Raw genomic sequence first — 19,038 nt, forward strand, 5'->3', positions numbered from 1 at the left:
GCTCTTTGTGGCTTGGAAGAGTTGGCTGTGCAGGCTCAGTGGGCTCTGCTGAGGGTACAGGGTGCTGAGGCCCAGGGCCAGGAGCTGCCAGGCCAGCTGGTGCTGACTTCTTGCCTCTGGTTGAGCTGGAGAAACATCTGCTTTATGGATGTTTCTGGGACACTGTGTCATGCTGGGAGCGGGGCCAGCGCAGGAAGTATCCCTTCTGTTCAGAGGGGCTCCACGACGTCTTTTCACACACTCTGACACCTTTGCTCATGTCCTGTGGGATGTGGCTAACGCTCCTGTCTCTTACAGGTGACGAAGCTCTCGCGGACAAGAAGGATAGGCGTTTCCATGAGGTAAAATGGAGGCTGCATGCACAGTGGCTTATGTAAAACCCAGGGTGGACCGTGATCTTTTAGTTCAAGGCTTCCAACGTTTATGATCTGCAAAGTGTTTTTCCCCCTGGAAAGTACAGGAGAAATCCTCATAATGTCAACATCGAGAAAAGCGTCAAAAGTGCATACAGCATTGTGTATGCTAGGGTACATAAAAATACTGTTTTCAGATTCTAAGCTAATACGCATCCATCATAGAAAATCAAAAAGACACAGAAGTTGACATTCTCAGGATTTCCCTGCCTGGGGAAGCAAGGCCAAATGAGGACAGCACAACCTGTTTCCCAGACCACAGGAGCGTGCCTGCAGTGCCTGGCTGGACAGAGCTGGTGGCCTGGCTGCACGCTGACCTGGCAGCTGCTGGCAGTAGAGTCGACCTAAACTAGATTTACGGTGGTCGAGATTCCATAAGCAGTTGCTCAGCTGCGGTGGCCTTGTGGAGGCCCAGGCTGGGCGGTGCAGGTGTGGGCCTGCTGTCCTTCAGAAGGGTCGCTGGGCAGCGCTTCTCCCTCTGGTGCATGCACAGGTTTTGTGAGGTCTCTTCCCTCCAGTCACCTCCACGTTCCTATGGGCTTTGTTAGTTTTTGGTTGCCCTCGCTCAGGAGCCTTGCTTCTCCGTGCACACCGCACAGACGCAGAAGCCGACTCAGCAGGGGCATGTCCTCGTGTGGTTCCCTGAAGCTGCTGTTGGAGTGGGAGAAATGACTCGGCGAGCTGTTCTCTTGTTAGAGCACCTTCATGGCTTAGCAAGGGAGGAAACATGGATTTAAATCCTGACAGTGGTGGGCACTCTGTTTGAGTGGCAGAGGGAGAAGTGGGTCAGGAAATGGTTTCTGAATTTAGCAAGTGGGGGCCAGGAGATAGGTGGCATCCTGGGGCTGCAGCCAGGTGGGATGCTGGACCCCTCCCACTGATGCTTGTCTCCTAGGGTTAGGGTCAGGGTCAGGGTCAGGGTTAGGGTTAGGGTTAGGGTTTAAGGTTAGGGTTTAGGGTTAGGGTCAGGTCAGGGTCAGGGTCAGGGTCAGGGTCAGGGTTAGGGTTAGGGTTAGGGTTAGGGTTTAAGGTTAGGGTTTAGGGTTAGGGTCAGGTCAGGGTCAGGGTCAGGGTCAGGGTTAGGGTCAGGGTTAGGGTTAGGGTTACTGCTTGGACTGCATTTTCAATCAGTTTTTTTCAAAAAATAGTGCTTGAATGTTGAGTGTCCTGAGCTCTTACTTATTTACCAACTCTTTCCTTTTCCTCTTAGTGTGAAATGCCACCTAAGTGAGAATATTATCCCCTTTTCTTCAAAAAGCCTAAGGTTATTGTTCTGAAGCCATTTGGTAACTTAAGCACTGTGCACTGTTGTAATTCAGGATCAGAATTTAAGCAAATATCTTCACCAAACTACTGTTTTGTTTAAATATTGAAAACCACAAAAGGAGAAGTTATGAATGATACTTAGTCAAAAAGAGAAAGATTCCCTTCAGGGTCCTTCCTTAATTTCCTAAATAAATGTGTTTGGGTAAAGCAAGTTGATTCCTGTTTCTGTCTAATGTCACATGTCACATGTCTTGTCTAAAACCACCTGCTGCATGGTGTGGCAGCGCACACACCAGGAGGCCATGTCATGCTGCTGAGCTGGCATCGGGGCATCGTTAGACCCGAGTTCAGACTCTGGATCTGCCCGTCACCATCTCTGTGGTCCAGGCAGATTGTATGATGTCTGACCTCTGCAGGTCAGCGATCAGAGTAGACTCGTCATGGGCTGGGGGTGATCAGCGAGATGTGCTCAGTGGCTTGTGGTCAGTGCTCGTGTCGTAGCATCACATTCCTGGGTCAGAATGCCATTAAGAGGGCCAATGAGCCTCGCGTCCAGGGCTGGAGATTAGGCTGGGTGAGTACTGCCCCCATGAGGACCAGAGACGCTCCCCTCTGTGGATGGGAAGCGTGGGTCCCCATGACATGCTGTGGGGCGCACCTCCATGCCCCAGTCTTCCCACCTGTGAGTGGGGGTGAGTGGAGTCTACAACTCCTCGGCTTTCATGAAGCTTGGGTGAGTTCATGCACTTGAAGTGTCTAGTATGGGCCTCTGTATTTGTAAGAGCTCAGTAGATGTGGATTATCATACTCATTCACTATTTTTGTGTGTTCCTTGCTCCTGGAGGAGTGAGATCTTGCAGCCTCAGAGGCTGGTTTTAAAATACAGAGTCTAACATGACGGTGAAGCCAGGCTCCCCAGGAAGTCCTGAGTGGCCCCGTGCCCTCAGCCTCGGCTGATGCTGGACCCAGGCCCAGGGGAAAGGCCTGGCCTCCTCCCGTGTTGCCGTTCCAGGCCACCCGTTCTGCCCCAGGTGACTTAGTTCTTCTGTCCAGATGCCACCGTGGTGGATGTTGTCTCACAGGGTTCCCTTCTTCCAGGTCAGCCTCCTGAGTGCCTCCCCTGGGGACCGTGTGCAGGATCACAGGTCTCCACTCTTGCCTGAAGCCCCCACTCTGGAAGAGCACCCTGAAACAGAAGCCAAGAAACCGGAGGAGCCCGAGGTTTCCCTGTCCTGGGAAGAGGAGGATGCTGGGGTGGAGAATGTGAAGAGCCGCACCTACTCCAAGCCTCTGCGGGAGAAGCCAAGCTCCCAGCCCAGGGCTGCTGGGCTCGGGGTGCTGCAGGCCTGGGTTCCAGGGGCCCTACAGGAGGAACACAGCCCCAGGGCCGGGGCCCGGGCCCCGCCTAGCGAGGGCCTGCAGCTGGAAGTGGAGCCTTCTGAGGAAGAGGACTCGGGCTACATCGTGACGGGAAACGAGTGAGTAGGAATCCAGTGTGGCTCCTGTGCCCAGTCCTGGCAGGAGGGCGCGCCTTACGAAGTGGGGAGACACTTCCGTTTTCAAAGGTCTTAAGTAAAAAGCCTAGTGGAGGTGTCTGCGGAGCCGCAGGTGGGGAGGCAGCACGCAGTGGGCCCAGGGCCCTGCCTGGAGCTTCTGGACAGGTGCTGGGCTCCCAAGTGCAGTGACCAGACCCCCCTCCAGGCCTTGCTGCCCTGTTGCTGTGAGCCAGAGTCACTGGGGCCGTCAGGGTGGAGCCTGGCAAGGCAGCCCCCTGGGATGCCCACACGCAGGGCGGGAGTGGTGCCAGCAGTGCTGTGGCCATGCCAGAAGCTGAGGCCATGCAGGCTCCGGCCTGTGACAAGGCCTCATCCAGTAGTCCCCGCAGCAGGACCACGTCACCTCGGAGGGAGGCTGCTCCCTGCAGCGTGTCCTTCTTGGTGTGAACGGAAAGTAGCGAGGGAAGCGTGCAGGCGTCCTGCACCCGAGTTCTGGGAGCAGCCGGCCCACTCTCAGGCCTCCTCCTTAAGGAGCCCCACATTTGACCCTTGCTCCACCTGGCGCCGTCTCCAGTCCTGGAAGCCATGTACTGTACACATGTCTGTGCTTCTGGGTGTAGGTATGCACGTGTGATTGTGTGTATGAGAGTGTGTGTGCATTCATGTGCATGTGTGAGTGTTAGGTAGGTGTAGTGTGGACATGAGTGCTTGCATGTGAGTGCAGGTATATACAAGCGTGTATGTGTGAGGGCATGTGAGGATGTGTATGCTTGTGTGTGAGGATGCGTATGGGTATGTGAGTGTGTGGGTGTGTGAGGGTGTGCGAATGTGGGGGAGTGCATGTCAGGGCGTGTGGTCACATGCTGAGGTGTTCCTGTGTGTGACTTGACTCTCCACTTCTGGGTGTGTTTGTTCAGGTACCTTCCCCTGCGTTCACAAGCCTGGCCTAGTCCAGTGGTCTTCCACAGTGGGGAGGAGCTGCGGGGAGGTCAGATCCCACCTCCTGTCGCTCCCCAGGGCCTCGCTCTGTGCCAGCTCCCCACAGTCCTGTCCCAGCTCCTGCAGGTTGTGGCCACCCAGGTTTTGCTGGGGAGAAATGGTTGCCTCCCACAGTTGGGTGAAGGGTTTCATTTCATGCTCTGGCGTGGGCCAGCTGCAAAGCCAGGCTGAGCTGTAGGGCTGAGCCAGCCACCGACAGAGGTCTTGTTCTGTTGTCAGCTGCAGGTAGCTGGCTCGAGGCCTTTCTTTTAGTGGGACAACGCCCACTTCTAACCTTCACACAGACCACCTGTGTGCGTCAGGCAGGCGCCCAGCGGTGCTGGCTCCCCTCCTGCTTGGAGACAGGCAGGCGCATGGAGTGCTGACTGCTGGGCTCCGCAGTGTCCGTCTCTGCACCATGGAGGCAAAGAGGAGATGTCGGTGGACCGCCCACAGCGTGCACCATTATAAATATGTCAGTCACTCTGCGCCGTGAACTTCTCCCTTCCCCGGGAACGCTGCTCTCTGTGGTGTGTCGTGTGTTGTGGTGTGTTTGCGTTGTGCATTGTGTAGTTCCCTATGTGGCGTGTGATATGTCACGTATTTTGTCTATGTGACATATTCTGTGCTTTGTGTTGTTTGTAGTGTGTCATATGTTGTGTATCATGTGGACCCTTCTATGTTATATGCTACACACATACACTTATGTTGTAGCATGCATGTAGTGTGTATGTGGCGTGTTGTGTGTCTTGCACACTTGTGGGTGTGTGTGTGTTGTACCTTGGGGACAGGCAGTTCCCCAGTGAAAGCACCCAATCTATTTAAGTCAGATTTTTTCCACTGTGACTAAAAGACCCAACAGAACGACTGTAGTCTATTTGGGGGCTTAGGGTTCAGAGGTCTCAATCCACAGACAGCTGTTTCCACTCGTTGGGACTTGAGGTGAGGCAGAGCTTCATGGTGGAAGGGCGTAGTGGAAGGAAGCAGCTCATATGTTTTGATCGGGAAGCAGATGGTGAGGGACTCCAGTTTCCAGATACAAAACAAGCACCCCGTAGCTACACCACACTGAACCACCGCCTCCAGCCACGTCCACCTGCCTTCAGCCACCACGCAGTTGATCCCATCAGGGATGAACTCACTGATGAGGTTACCCGGTCATCTCCTCCAGACCTCCTTGTGTTGTCTCACATGAGAACGTTTTGGGGACACCAAATCCAAACCATAACACAATCATTTTCGACTCCCAGGTGGCAGCCAGTTGTCACCAGGAGCAGGATGGACTAGGCGTGTGGGGTCTTTGCTGCCCATTAGCAGGGACTCTGTGGGCCTGGAATGGTGATGCTCCCAGTGAGGTGGTGGTGGGCCTGGAGTGGTCTCTGGCAGCCCCTCTGGTGTGTGGAGGCTGCAGAACCTGGTCGTGCATCTGCTGCTGGTGACTTTCTAAGATAGAGTGATGTCCCTGCTACACTAGGCTTGTCTCTGCGTTGGGTGCTGCAGCCCCTGTGCCCGTGAAGCTGGGCCGCACCTGCTGCGGACAGTCCTGGAGGGCACCGTGGTCTCCTGCCTTTTTGGCTACCTGTGGCCTTGCTCTTGCTGCCCAGGAGGGTCATCTAACATCCTGCCTCTGCTACGCTTTCCGGCAGGTGTCAAGCATGGAAGGCAGGTGGAGGGTTGGGCTCCTGTCATCAGGCTAATTGATAATTTGGGGCCACCAGAGCTCAGCTTAAGCATTAGTAGACCAGCCACTGACTTGGGGGAATCAGGTGCAGTTCTTCAAACACAGTGATGTGAGCTCAATGCCTGTGCAGGGAGGAGTGACCACCCAGGGCTGCCCCCTCGGCTACCTCATCAGCTGCTCGTGCTGAGAGAAGAGTGCGGCTTTGCTCTCTGAGCCTCGTCTGCTCATGGATGGGGATCCTCTGCTGTCACACCTGTATCCCTCAAGATGGGGTGGGAGGTACACTTCCCGGTCCCCAAGGGACATCCTCACGTGTGTCCTGTCAGGCTGTGCGGGATGGCGAGGGTGGCCGAGCGAGCCCCCCAGCAGGAGGAGGCTGCCTTGGGTCCCAGAAAGCCCACTCGCAAGGGCACCCCCTTCTCCTAGCCCCAGAGCCCTCTGGCACAGTGCCTCAAGAAGAGCCGCGAGTGAGGACCACGCCAACACGCACGCTGAGAAGCAACAAAAGGCGTGTTCCGCATGTGGTGCGGTGCCAAGAGAAGTCATGAGGGAGAGACCTCATGGCCCTAGGCCCTGAGCAAACCCAGCCTGGCCGTGTGTGGCCACAGAAACACGTGGTCATCTGATCCTTGACAAAGGTGCCCAAAACATCGGTGGAAGAAAGACACTCTTTAATAAATGGTGCTCGGAAAACTGATGACCCCATACGTGGAAGAGTGAGACCAGAACCTTATCTCTCATCCTGCACAAAAATCAAGTCAAAGTGAATAAGAACCTTGGAATTGGACCAGAAACACTGTAACCCCTAGAAGAAAACAGGGTCAACACTCCAGCATCTAGTCACAGACAAGAACTTTCTCAACAGGGCCCTAAAGCTCAGAAATTATGCCAAAGTTAATAAATGGGTGGCATCCAATTAAACAGCTTCCACGCAGCAAAGGAAACAATGTGAAGAGAGAACTACAGACTGGGAGAAGATCTTTGCTAACTACTCTTCTGACGGAGGCTTAATTAATATCTAGAATATATAAAGAATTCAAAAACTTAACACTAAAAATTCCAAATAACCTCATTAATAAATGGGCAGGTAAATTAAACACATACTTCTCAAAAGAAGTACAAATGAACAAGAATATTTGAAAAAATTCTAACATCTTTAGCAATCAGGGAACTGCAAATCAAAACTACCCTGAGACATCATCTCACACCAGTCGGAACGGCAGCCATCAAGAATACAACAGTAGTAGATGCTGGAGAGGATGTGAGAAAGGGTCACTGTACACCCCTGTGGGACTGTGAATCGGTCCAACCACTATGGAAGTCAGTGTGGAGGTCCTCAAAAGACTAGGCATGGAACCACCCTGTGACCCAGCTACACCACTCCGTGGTGTTTATCCTAAAGAATTAAAGTCAGCTTACTGCAGTGGTACAAGCATACCTAGGTCTATACAGGACAGTTCACAACAGCCAAGCTGTGAAACCAGCCCTGGTGTCCATGGATAAGACAATACGGTCTATGCATATAATGGAGTTTTATTCAGCCAGAAAGAAAAGTGGAATTATGTCACTTTCAGGAAAATGGTTGGAACTTGGGAACATTGTTAAGCAAAATAAGCCAAACTCAGCAGGTCAAGGGTTATATGTTGTCTTCCATAGAGAGGAAAAAGGGAAAGAAAGTTCAGGTGGATCTCATGAAAATGGAAGGTGATCAGTGGAGGAAAGGGGGGAGGGGGAGAAATACTGGGAATGATGTTGATAAATCACTTTGTTATATTTTATGCACATATAAATATGTAACAAGCCCACCATGTATAATTATGTACAGTTAAAATGCACTACTCAAAAATATGGAAAAATAATAAAAAATAAAATCGCCACTAATAAGTCCCTTCACGAAAAGAGAGAAAAGGAAATAGGAGGAGTGGGCATAGAGGACCACCCTCCCCATGAGTGCCTGGGACCCTGGCAGCACGGAGAGGCCCACCTCCATGTGGCTTTCTACTCCTCCTGAGGGCACCATGGCAGGAAGACGCACAGAGGTGGACTCCCAGGGCAGGATCCCACACCGGCACGGACCAGGCAGGTTACTGTCACTGTGGGCTGGGCTCGTCCACCTCTGGGGAGGTGGCAATGGATCCACCTCCCAGGGATTCCGGAAGAGAACAGGGCACTGGAGTGGAACCGGGGACATGATCAGTCATCAGCCCAGCAGCAGCGTCACCTGGACAGGAGAGATCTGCCGGGAGAATGCTGGGGAAGGTGGGCACTGAGGGCCTGTGAGGGTGGCCCAGGGTGAAGACGCTGAGGTGGCCTGGCGTTCCAGCCCACCCTGCACCTCTTAGTACTCTGGGATGGGGCGGCTGGATCGTGAGTTCTCCTTCAGATTTTCAATGAGAATCTGAGCCTGCGGGGGTGGGGGGGTGGGGGGGGGGAGGTTGGTGGATGCAGGTGATGCCTGCTGCTGGCTGGTGTGCAGGTCCCTCTTGAGCTTGGCCTCCAGCGGGCCCTCTGCCACTGTTCTGTGTGAGTGCAGTAGGCAGCACCATCGCGGGAGATGCCTCTAGATGCTGGCACAGCACCACTCCTCGTCTACCAGACACACTCAGGAGTGTCTGGACCATGACTCACCGGAAGATCAGGTGTCTGTGCCCCCACCTGCCAGGCCCAAGACAAGTGACCGGGAGTGCCCACTACTCTTGTGTCCTGCAAAGCCCGTGGGCTCAGAAGGGGCTTGTCAGTGCTTCTGGAAGCCAGTGAGGCTGAAGGGCATCTTTCCAACCTGATGACTAGACCGTCAACCCAGTTCCACCCCTGCTGCCCATAAGACCCCTGGAGTCTCAGTCACAGAGCCAAGGCCCGGGGCCACCCTGCCCAGTGCCAGGCAGTCGCAGAGAAGAGGGGCAGCTTTGTGCAGTGGCAGAGACAGGGTGTCCTGAAAGGGCTGGGGTAGGACTTAACTCCAGCCTGTTCCTGGACCATGACTAGCTTTGTTGAGCAAGCACATTGCCATCCTCACGGACTCTTTCTGGAAGGGGGCATGTCCTTCCTTGTCACCATTCAGCTCTTGGATTGCCTGTCTTGACAATGTGCTTGTCCTGGTGGAGCTCCTCGTCCTGAAGATTGGAGGTGGGCAGAGTCCCAGTGAGTGTGCATCGTCAGGGTTCTCATCCATTAGAAGAGCAGAGGGGAGGAGGAGGAAGAGGGGCAGGAATGAGGGGAACCACATGCTGGCCTCTCACCTTCAGTCAGGGCACAGCACTGGGCGGCAGGCAGGGCACTGGACGGCAATTCTCCAGCCCCAGTGCACAGGCCACATCTGCTCCTGGGTGTGCTCTCAGCCCGTCTGGGTCCTGGTGCCCACCTGGAAGTCAGACAGGGGATTGTTGGGCACCTGCTATCGTCACCTGGAGGTGATGGTCAGGAGAAGCGCAGAGACCACAGTGTGGGGAAAGGATGTGGAAGTACCTGGTAAGACCCACGTGGAAAGCATCCATTTGCCTGATGGAGAGTGGAAATAGTTTTAATCAAGTGGCCCCCGAACCCATCAAAGAATCTCAGAATCCTGTGCCAGGCCACAGTGTGGCTCCGTGGTCGAGCTTGCCTTCATGAGGGAGCCCCACGTCCCCCCCACCCTGGGTGCCACACACTTGCTGTGTCTGACTGGAACCAGAGTTCACCCATGGCCTTACTGCCTTGTGCCCGCTCTAGGCCCCCGTCCTCTCAGGTGGACAGGCCCTGTAGGAGCGAGAGTCCAGGGGCCCCTTCCTGCCCCTGAGCAGGGCTCCCACCAGGAGCCCCAGGAGCACAGCCAGGGCAGCAGGGGTCTGGAGTCCCGCCCTCTTCCTGTGACCCACCTCTGCCCACCAGGAGCCTGTGGCCAGGCATCTCCAAGGAGACAGCTGCAGGTGGGAGTGTCCCTTCAGGGCTCCACCAGGCCAGCAGGGTCTCCGGTCACCAGCAGGGCCACTCCCGCTGCACCCGGCCCCTGCTGTGACGCGAGCCCAGCTTCCCGCGATCCCTCTGAAGCGCAAGCTTATTTCTTCTTGGCACCGCAATGCCACCGCACACCTAGTGAGTCACTGTACCCGGAGCCATCAGGTTGTGTTGGCCGGCGTCCCGCCAGTGGTAGCAGTTGTGTCTCGTCCTTGTCTCTGCTCAGGGCACAGGAGAGGGGGACACCTCAGCTCAAGTCTCGCTGTGGCAGTGGGTGGAGTGAGTCAAGACGGTGAAAACACAGGGTGGTGGGTGTCGCGGGCAGCCCCTAGGCCCAGGTGCTGCACCTGGCTGCTGCGAAAGGTGGTTGTCTGACCCTGAGGTGGCTTGGCCGGTCTGGCCCTGGAAGCAGCCAGATGGCTCTGGATGGCAAGGGCCAGCCAGGAGGGAGGAGAGTATTGCCATGGCCCTCCAACTGGGCCAGGAGCTGAGTCTCTCCCCACTCTGCTCTGGAAGGTCCTGGGAGGCTGGCAGCTCACATGGGCATGCGATTTGGGGGCCTCAGGAGGTGCTAATGTGCTGGCACATTACGGTAGCAGGGAATCACCATAAGTGTGTGTGTGTGCGTGTGTGTGTGTGTACCGCCTAGCTGGGAGTCAGAGTTCACAGTCATTCCGAGCTTTGCTTCCCTCCACCTGTGGTAGACAGGGGCAGGAGGCTTGCTTGGGCCCAGGGATCAGGGCCAACCTGGGTGCCACAGTGAGATCCCTCTCATAAAAAAAAAGTGAGACCTCAGCTCTGTGAGGGTGTCACAGGAAAGAGTGTTTCCTCCCACCTGGAGCTTGGGCTTCACAGCCAGTGGGCAGTCAGGATACTGGAGTCCCCGCTTGGCTTCTAGAGCAGACCTGTCCATGTGCTTCAGAGTGACCGGGCTGCAGCTCTGGGAGTTTCCAGACAGCTGCTCTCCTCAGGAACTGCGTGGAGAGGAGAACGCATCCGCAAGCTGAGAACCTGGCCTGCTGCCACAGGTCAGGGTGCAGGGCAGGGTCGTGCAGCCCTCCTGGCTCTGACTCTGACCAAGAGCACGTTGCAGCATCAGGCGACAGACCTGCACATGTGGAGTCCTCCCGCTGATTTTTGAGATTATCCGCAGCTGCTGCCTAAGAAGTCTGACGGCGAGCCTGCAGATTGCACAGTGAGAGCAAGAGCTGCAACCCCCGAGCGCTTGGCACGTCCCGCTGAGTGGCACAGGGTCATCTTGAGTGCTGCCCTGTGCTGAGCCATGGCACTGGCCGGGGTCTGCAGGGGTTCCACTGTGCTGTCGTTCAGTAGGTTCACTGGGAATTCGGGCTGAGGAGGCCAGGGCCACGTGGAAACCTGCCGGCTGCTGACTTCCTCAGCTTCCAGACCGTTACCCAGCTTGTTGTGGATGATAATGATCAGTTCTGTGGAGCCTGGACAAAGCCACTGTGTACTTCATTCATCACCCTTAGAGGAAAAGAGGTTAGAAACTCATGGGATTTGAGAACAATTATTGATTGGGAAGTTGCTTCGTGTGCCAGGCTTGGGGATTTGGAGAAATGAGCAATAAGACATGGTTCCTACCTTAGTGAGCTTTGCAGTTCTTGGAGAGAGAGACCAGTAAAATGTGTGAGATAACTGGAGGCCTTTTAATATAAGTGAGGTGCCTAGAGGTTCCATCAAGGTGCAGAGGGAGTTTGAGGAGAGCAGGGTCTGATAGCAAGGCCATCAGGCAGCTGATGGTGGCCAGGATTGAGGGAGGAAGATCAGTGGAGTACAGACAGAGGGGACCTGAGAAGGTAGGAGCAGGCACGGAGAGGGAGTGGGCCTGTGTGGGCAGAGTGAGGAGGCCGGGCTGCAAGGCCTAAGGCCTCACTGAGAGGGAATCTGGTCAGCCAGATGGCCCAGACTGCAAATCCAGAATGTCCATTATGGCCATGGCTCCCACTGGTCTGACCGCCCTGCTCCTGCTGATATGCAAACAGCGTGCACGGCGGCAAGTGAGACCTGTGTAGGGTCCGCTGCATCTAGTGGGGATGCCCATGGCATGTCCTTCTTATGTGTCCATGTGCATGTGGAAGAGTGCATGCACACTCAGGGGATGACTGTGGAGGGAGTGTCCTGGGCATGTGCCTTGCTGCACATGGGGGTACTACACAGGCCCCAGAAACATGGGTAGGAGGGCCGTGTCTTAGTAGGTGAAGTCTACTCTCATGTGTGTATCTCCCTAAACAAGGGCTTTCCACCAAGTTGGTCGTGAGATTTAGCTGGTGAGTTTTGTGGTTTTTGTTGGATGTTAGATGCATGTTGATGTTAGATGCAGGATATGGCTATGATCCCCAAAGTGCTGGTTTGACAGGACAGGGTGGGCTCTAGACCCTACCCGATTGACTGCCCAGGTGGCAGATGTGGACCTGCTGCCCTACATGGAAGTTCTGGACTCTGGGGCAGGTTCAGCCTCCTGTGTCCCCTTAGCCCATGGTCCATTGGAGGGACACTCTTCCTCATGTTGTCTCATCTGTGTGCCTGTCATCTGAGAGGTCAGCACCTTCAGATTTGATGATGAAATAAAAACCTTCCATGATAAACAAAAGTTGAATGAATCTATAGCAAAAAAGTCTACACTTACAGAATATTACACAAGGAGGGAATGAAAACAACAATGAAAATCTGCAAAGGGAGGAACTAGATTAGAGGAGAGGCCAATCAAAGGAGAAATCAAGTCCAGTTAAACACCAAAAATAAACAAAAATATCTAGAATACAAACCATGTCTCAATAATAATAATCCTGAATGTTAATGGACTAAACTTACCAATCAAAAGACATAGACTGGTAGATTAGATTTTAAAAAAAGACCCAACAGTATGCTGCCTTCAAGAGACTCATCTCATAGGAAAAGACATCCACAGACGGAAGGTGAAAGGTTGGGAAAAATCATACCACTCCATGCACTGCAGAAGCCAACAGGGGTCTCCATCCTCAGATCAGATAAAGTGGACGTCAAACCAAATATAGTCAGAAGGGATAAAGAAGGTCATTTCGTACTGCTTAAGGGAGCATACATCAACCAGACATAAAATTATAAATATATTTTCCCCAAACAATGGAACATCTGTATTCATCAAACTCTTCTCAAGTTCAAGAGTCAAATAGACCACAGCACAATAATTCTGAGTGACTTTAACACACCTCTTTAAATAGAGGTTTTGTTTGGATAGATCTTCCAAACAAAAGCTAAACAAAGAAACTATAGGACTCAAAAATACAATCAATAACTTAGACTTGACTGACATATAAAGGATATTTCATCCATCAATGAGTGAATACATGTTCTTCTTAGCAGCACATGGATCCTTCTCTAAAATAGACCATATGTAATTCCACGAAGCAACTCTTAGCAAATACAAAAAACTAGAGATACTACCCTGCCGCAGTCTGGCTGGGCACAAAATCACCGAACCACCACAAAAGCCTTGTAGATTCAAACAGCAACTCTTTATTCCTGAACTCTCACCGGCACTCTACACACACTACCTGGGAATCCACTCCCTCCACCAGGCTCTGCGTACCAATTCTCTCAGAACCCCGCGAGAATTCAACAACTCCAAAGGGCGCCTGAGGCAGCAGGATATGCCCTAATCCCAGCAGGATCCACCCTAAACCTGGAGCTGCCCTATTCTCAGCAGGATCCACCTAAACCCCGAGCCACCCTAATCCCCGAGCAGGGTCACCTTTCAACCCCAAATGCCATGCGTCATGTCATTCCTACTTGGCTATGGCTCTCAGCACTACCCTGCATTCTATCAGATCATACAGAATGATATTAGATATCAAGGATAAAATAAAAAACAAAAGCTACTCCAACACCTGGAGACTAAATAATATGCTCCTGAATGAACAATGGGTTGCAAAAGACATCAAGGAGGAGATTAAAAATATCCTTAGAAGTAAATGAGAACACTGATACAACATATCGAAATCTCTGGAAACTAAGAAAATAAAGGGATATGGATAGGAAAAGAAGGCAGTACTAAGAGGAAAGTTCATTGCATGGAGTTCATTCCTTAAAAGAAGAAAAAGTTAATAAATGACCTAAATTACATCTCAAAGCCCTAGAAAAAAGAACAAATCAACACCAAAAGCAGAAGACAGGAAATAATTAAAATCAGAACTGAAATAAATGAAATTGAAATGAAAGAAACAATTGAAAAAATTGACAGAACCAAAAGTTGGTTCTTTGAAAAAATAAATAAAATTGACAAACCCTCAGCCATGCTAATGAAGAGAAGGAGAGCGAAAACTCAAATCACTCACATCCATGATGAAAAAGGAAATATGATGGATACTACAGAAATACAGAAGATAATTAGGAAATATTATGAAAACTTCTACTCCAATAAAATAGAAAATATCGAAGGCATCAACAAATATCTAGAATCATATGAGTTGCCAAACTGAATCAGGATAACATACACAATTTAAACAGGTCAATCTCAAGCAATAAAACAGAAGACACCATCAGAAGCCTACCAACCAAGAAAAGCCCAGGACCAGATGGACGCACAGCCGAGTTCTACAGACCTTTAAAGAAGAACTAACACTTATAACTCCTCAAATTATCACATGAAACAGAAGGAGAGGGAGCGCTTCTAAACTCACTCTGTGAGGCCGACTTCACCCTGATTCCAAAACCAGGCAAAGACACATCAAAGAAAGAAAACTCCAGACCAATCTCTCTAATGACCATAGATGCAAATATTCCCAATAAAATTCTGGCCAATCGGGGCTGGGGTTGTGGCTCAGCAGTAGAGCGCTTGCCTAGCACGTGTGAGGCCCTGGGTTTGATCCTCAGCACCACATAAAAATAAATAAATAAAATAAAGATATTGTGTCCAACTACAACTAAAAAATAAAATATTAAAAAAAATATTGTGGCAAATCAAATACAAAAATACATCAAAAAGATAGTGCACCACGATCCAGTGGGGTTCATCCCAGGGATGCAACCTACGGAAGTCAATAGATGTAATTCATCACATCAGTAGACTTAAAGATAAGAATTATGTGAGTATCTAAATAGATGCAGAAAAAGCATTTGACAAAATACAGCACCCCTTCATGTTCAAAACACTAGAAAAACTAGGGATTTCAGGAACATACCTCAACATTGTGAAAGCTATCTATGCTAATCTCCAAGCCAACATGATTCTAAGTGTGTTGGGCGAATATGAAGACATTCCCTCTAAAAACTGGAATAAGGCCGGGATGCCTTCTTTCGCCACTTCTAGTTAACATAGTTTTTGAAATCCTGGCCAGAGCAATTAGACAGATAAAAGAAATTAAATGGATATGGATAGGAAAAGAAGAACTCAACTATTACTGTTTGCTGTACCTAGAAGTTCCAAAAAACTCCACCAGAAAACTTCTAGAACTAATAAATGAATTCAGCAAAGTAACAGGATATGAAATAAGCACACATAAATCTAAGGCATTTCTGTACATCAGTAACAAATCCTCTGAAAGAGAAACTAGGAAAACTCTCTCATTTACAATAGCCTCAAAAAAATAAAAATAAAATATTTGGAAATAAACTTAACAGAAGATGTTAAATACCTCTACAATGAAAACTGCAGAACACTAAGGAAAGAAAGAAGACCTTAGAAGATAGAAAGATCTCCTGAGTTCTTGGATAGGCAGAATTAATATTGTCAGAATGACCATACTACCAAAGACACTATGCAGATTTAATACAATCCCAATCAAAATCCCAAAGACATTCCTCATAGAAATAGAAAAAGCAAAATTCATCTGGAAAAAATAAGAGACCCAGAAATAGCCAAAGTCATCCTTAGTAAGAAGAGTAAAACAGGTAGCATCAGTATACCAGACCTTAAAGTGTACTATAGAGCACTAATAACAAAAATAGCATGGTATTGGCACCAAAATAGACCAATGGTACAGAATAGAGGACATAGAGACAAACCCACATAATTATAGTCATCTCATTAGACAAAGGCACCAAAAACATATATTGGAGAATAGATAGCCTCTTTAACAAATGGTGCTGGGAAAATTGGAAATACATAGGCAACAAAATGAAGTTAAGCCCCCATCTCTCACCATACACAAAACTCAATTCAAAGTGGATTAAGGACCTAGGAATTAAACCAGAAACCCTGTGCCTAATAGAAGAAAAAGTAGCCCCAAATCTCTATCATGTTAGATTAGGCCCCGACTTCCTTAAGAAGGCTCCTATAGCACAAAAAATAAAATCAAGAATCAGTAAATGGCATGGATTTAAATTAAAAAGAAAATTAAACAATCACTTAGGTGAAAAGAGAGCCTACAGAATGGGAGCAAATTTTTACCACATGCACATCAGATAGAGCACTAATATTCAGGATCTATAGAGAACTCAAAAATCTTAACAGCAAACACAAAAACAAATAACCCAATCAATAAATAACCCAATAAATAAATCAATAAATAAATAACCCAATCAAGGAACTGAACAGACACTTCTCAGAAGAGGATATACAATCAATCAACAAATATATGAAAAAATGTTCAGCATCTCTAGCAATTGGAGAAATGCAAATCAAAACAGATACTCTAAGATTTCATCTCACTCCAGTCAGAATGGCAGCTATTATGAATACAAATAACAATAAGTGTTGACGAGGATGCGGTGAAAAAGGTACACTCATACACTGCTGGTGGGACTGTAAATTGGTGCAGCCAATATGCAAAACAATTGATTCCTTGGAGATTCCTTGGAAAACTTGGAATGGAACCAAGATTTGACCCAGCCATCAGTTTATACTCAAGGTACTTAAAAACAGCATACTATGGTTAACACAGCCACATCAATGTTAATAGCAGCACAATTCACAATAGCAAAATTGTGGAATCAACCTAGATGCCCTTCAGTAGATGAGTGGATAAAGAAATTGTGGTATATATACATAATGGAATATTACTTACTCAGCATTAAAAGAGAATAAAATCATGGCATTTTCAGGTAAATTGATGGAGTTGGAGAATATTATGGTAAATGAAATAAAGTAATCCCCAAAACCAAATGCTGACTGTTTTCTCTGATATGAGGATGCTAATATGTAATGAGGATGGAGGGAGGAGCATGGGAGGAATGGAGGAACTTTAGGTAAAGGCCATGGAGGGGAAGGGAGGGGGATGGGGGTAGGAAAGATGGTGGAATGCGATGGACATCATGGCTCTGATCACATGTACGAAGACCCGAAAGGTGTGACTTTACTTTGTGTACACTGAAACATGAACAATTGTGCTCCGTATGTGTAATATGAATTGTCATGCATTCTGCTGTCATATATAACAAATTAGAATTAAAAAATATAATATGTTTTTAAAAAAGAGTGGTAAGTAGAAAGATTTGAAAAACTTGTAGTTTGGCCATATGAGAATAAAGCTCCAGTTTAGGACACTGTGGCTACTAAACATACCGTATCCACCGTGGGAATGCTGAGCACTCCACCCAGAAACCACAGGGAAGACGGTGGAGCGCAGGTCAGGAGTTGGCAAGACTCACCCACTTCAGGTCCAGGGTGTGAAATTAAAATTCCTTTGGGAAGAGACAATGAGTGATCCTTGCTTGGCCAGTGGGGGTCTAGGAAGTCGTTTTGTGGTGCTCAGCCACCTAGACCCCCGGAAGCTGCTGCAGCTGGGTCCTTGAAGGTCTGGCCACTGTTGAGCTGGTGTGGCGGAGTTTGGCTCCTCCACGTGGTGATGGGTCAGCAGGAATGCAGGACGCTGGAGGTAGGGGACTGTGGTGGCTTTACCAGTATCTCAAAGGATGGCCTGGAAGGACAGGCCAGTGCCTCGGGGTTTGAGTCCCCAAGGCACCCCCACCCCCGCCCCAAGGGTGATGGGTGCAGATGTGAGAAGGAGCTGAAGTTGCAGGGAGACGCCCAAGATGAAGAGATGCCATGCTGTGGGATGTCTGCTGAGCAGAGCTGCAGGCATTGAGTGAGCACAAACTACGGGAAGCACGTGGCCGCGACCGCAGGGGCGCAGGGTGGAGAGAACAGCAGGTCCTCGTGGTCCGTATGCTGGACCTGGAGTCGCAGGACTCGTCTGCCCAGCGGGATTTCGGTCTGGCTTGGTCCCACCCCTTCTTTCTGTGACGGGATTTCTCCCTTGTGGAATGGCAAGTTGACTCTGTGCCTTTAGGTGTTGGATCTATGTAACCTGCTTTTGATCTTGCCTCTCAGATAGGAGTTTGCCTAGAGTCTCAGGAGACTTTGGACGTGGACCTTTGGGCCATGCTGGGACTGTTAAGACTGTGGGGACTCTTAGAAATGGACCAAATGTGTTTGCATGTGAGATGGGCTTGAGCTTTTGGGAGTCAGGGGCAAGATGTTATGGTTTAGATATGAGGTGTGCCCCCAAAACTCAGGTGTGAGACAGTGCAAGAACGTTCCGAGCAGAAATGACTGAATCAGTGGATTCACTAGGCGGGACTGTAGGCAGGTAGGGTGTGAGTGGAGGAGGCGGGTCTCCACCTTGTGAGCAGAGCTGTCTCTCTGCTTCCTGGCTCTCCTGTTCTGAGCCGCTGTCCTCCCCTGCCATGATGTGCTGCCTCACCTCTCTGTCCCCCAGCATGGGGTGGCCATCTGTGAACGGAGACTTCTGAAACTGTGAGCCAAAACAAATGTCTCCTCTTCTAAAATTGCTCTTGTCAGGGCTTTTTGCCAGTGATGAAAAGCGGACTTCACGCCCTTGGGTCCAGGCGGGGCTCACTTCCTGCCTTGCTGGCTGCTCTTTGCTCTCTCTGTTAGGGGTCACCTCTCACCCTCTGGCCCTGGAAGGACCCTGACTCTGTCGCCTGCGGCTTCCACACTCTGTCCTGACCAACTCCTGATGTGCATCTGGGCTGTGCTACCTGGACTCTGCTCGTGGGTCCACTGGGTGGACTTCCACTCTTCTCTGTCTCCCATGTCCTTCTCTGGCCAGCCAGTCTTGCCAGGAGGCCTCAGCATCTCCCCATACACCCAGTGTTCACCAGCGGTCACCCCCCGGGTGGCTGTGATTCCTGTATGGCCCCTGCACCTGGGACCCTCCCTAGTTTTGGAGAAGTCCCAGTCACATCCAGCTCTGTACCTGCTGTTCCAGCTGCCTGATGGCTGGCAGACCTGGCCTCCGTGAAGGGTCCTTCTCTGAGCCCTTCTAAGTGGCTCTCTGCCCACCCCTCCATGCTCCGCCCACAGGAC

General features: G+C 50.4%; 1 protein-coding gene across 1 annotated transcript in view; it reads left to right on the forward strand.

Moving 5' to 3' along the window:
* The window catches only part of Ptprn2 (protein tyrosine phosphatase receptor type N2), a 718,290-nt gene that overhangs the window by 306,629 nt on the left and 392,623 nt on the right, over positions 1 to 19,038 (forward strand). Inside the window, exons 8-9 of the mRNA XM_076835049.2 lie at positions 633 to 659; positions 2,733 to 3,157. Of these exons, the coding sequence (XP_076691164.2) occupies positions 633 to 659; positions 2,733 to 3,157 (452 nt within the window). The remainder of the gene's footprint in view (positions 1 to 632; positions 660 to 2,732; positions 3,158 to 19,038) is intronic.

The sequence above is a fragment of the Callospermophilus lateralis genome, chromosome 1 (assembly GCF_048772815.1).
Source record: "Callospermophilus lateralis isolate mCalLat2 chromosome 1, mCalLat2.hap1, whole genome shotgun sequence".
NCBI classification, from domain to species: domain Eukaryota; kingdom Metazoa; phylum Chordata; class Mammalia; order Rodentia; family Sciuridae; genus Callospermophilus; species Callospermophilus lateralis.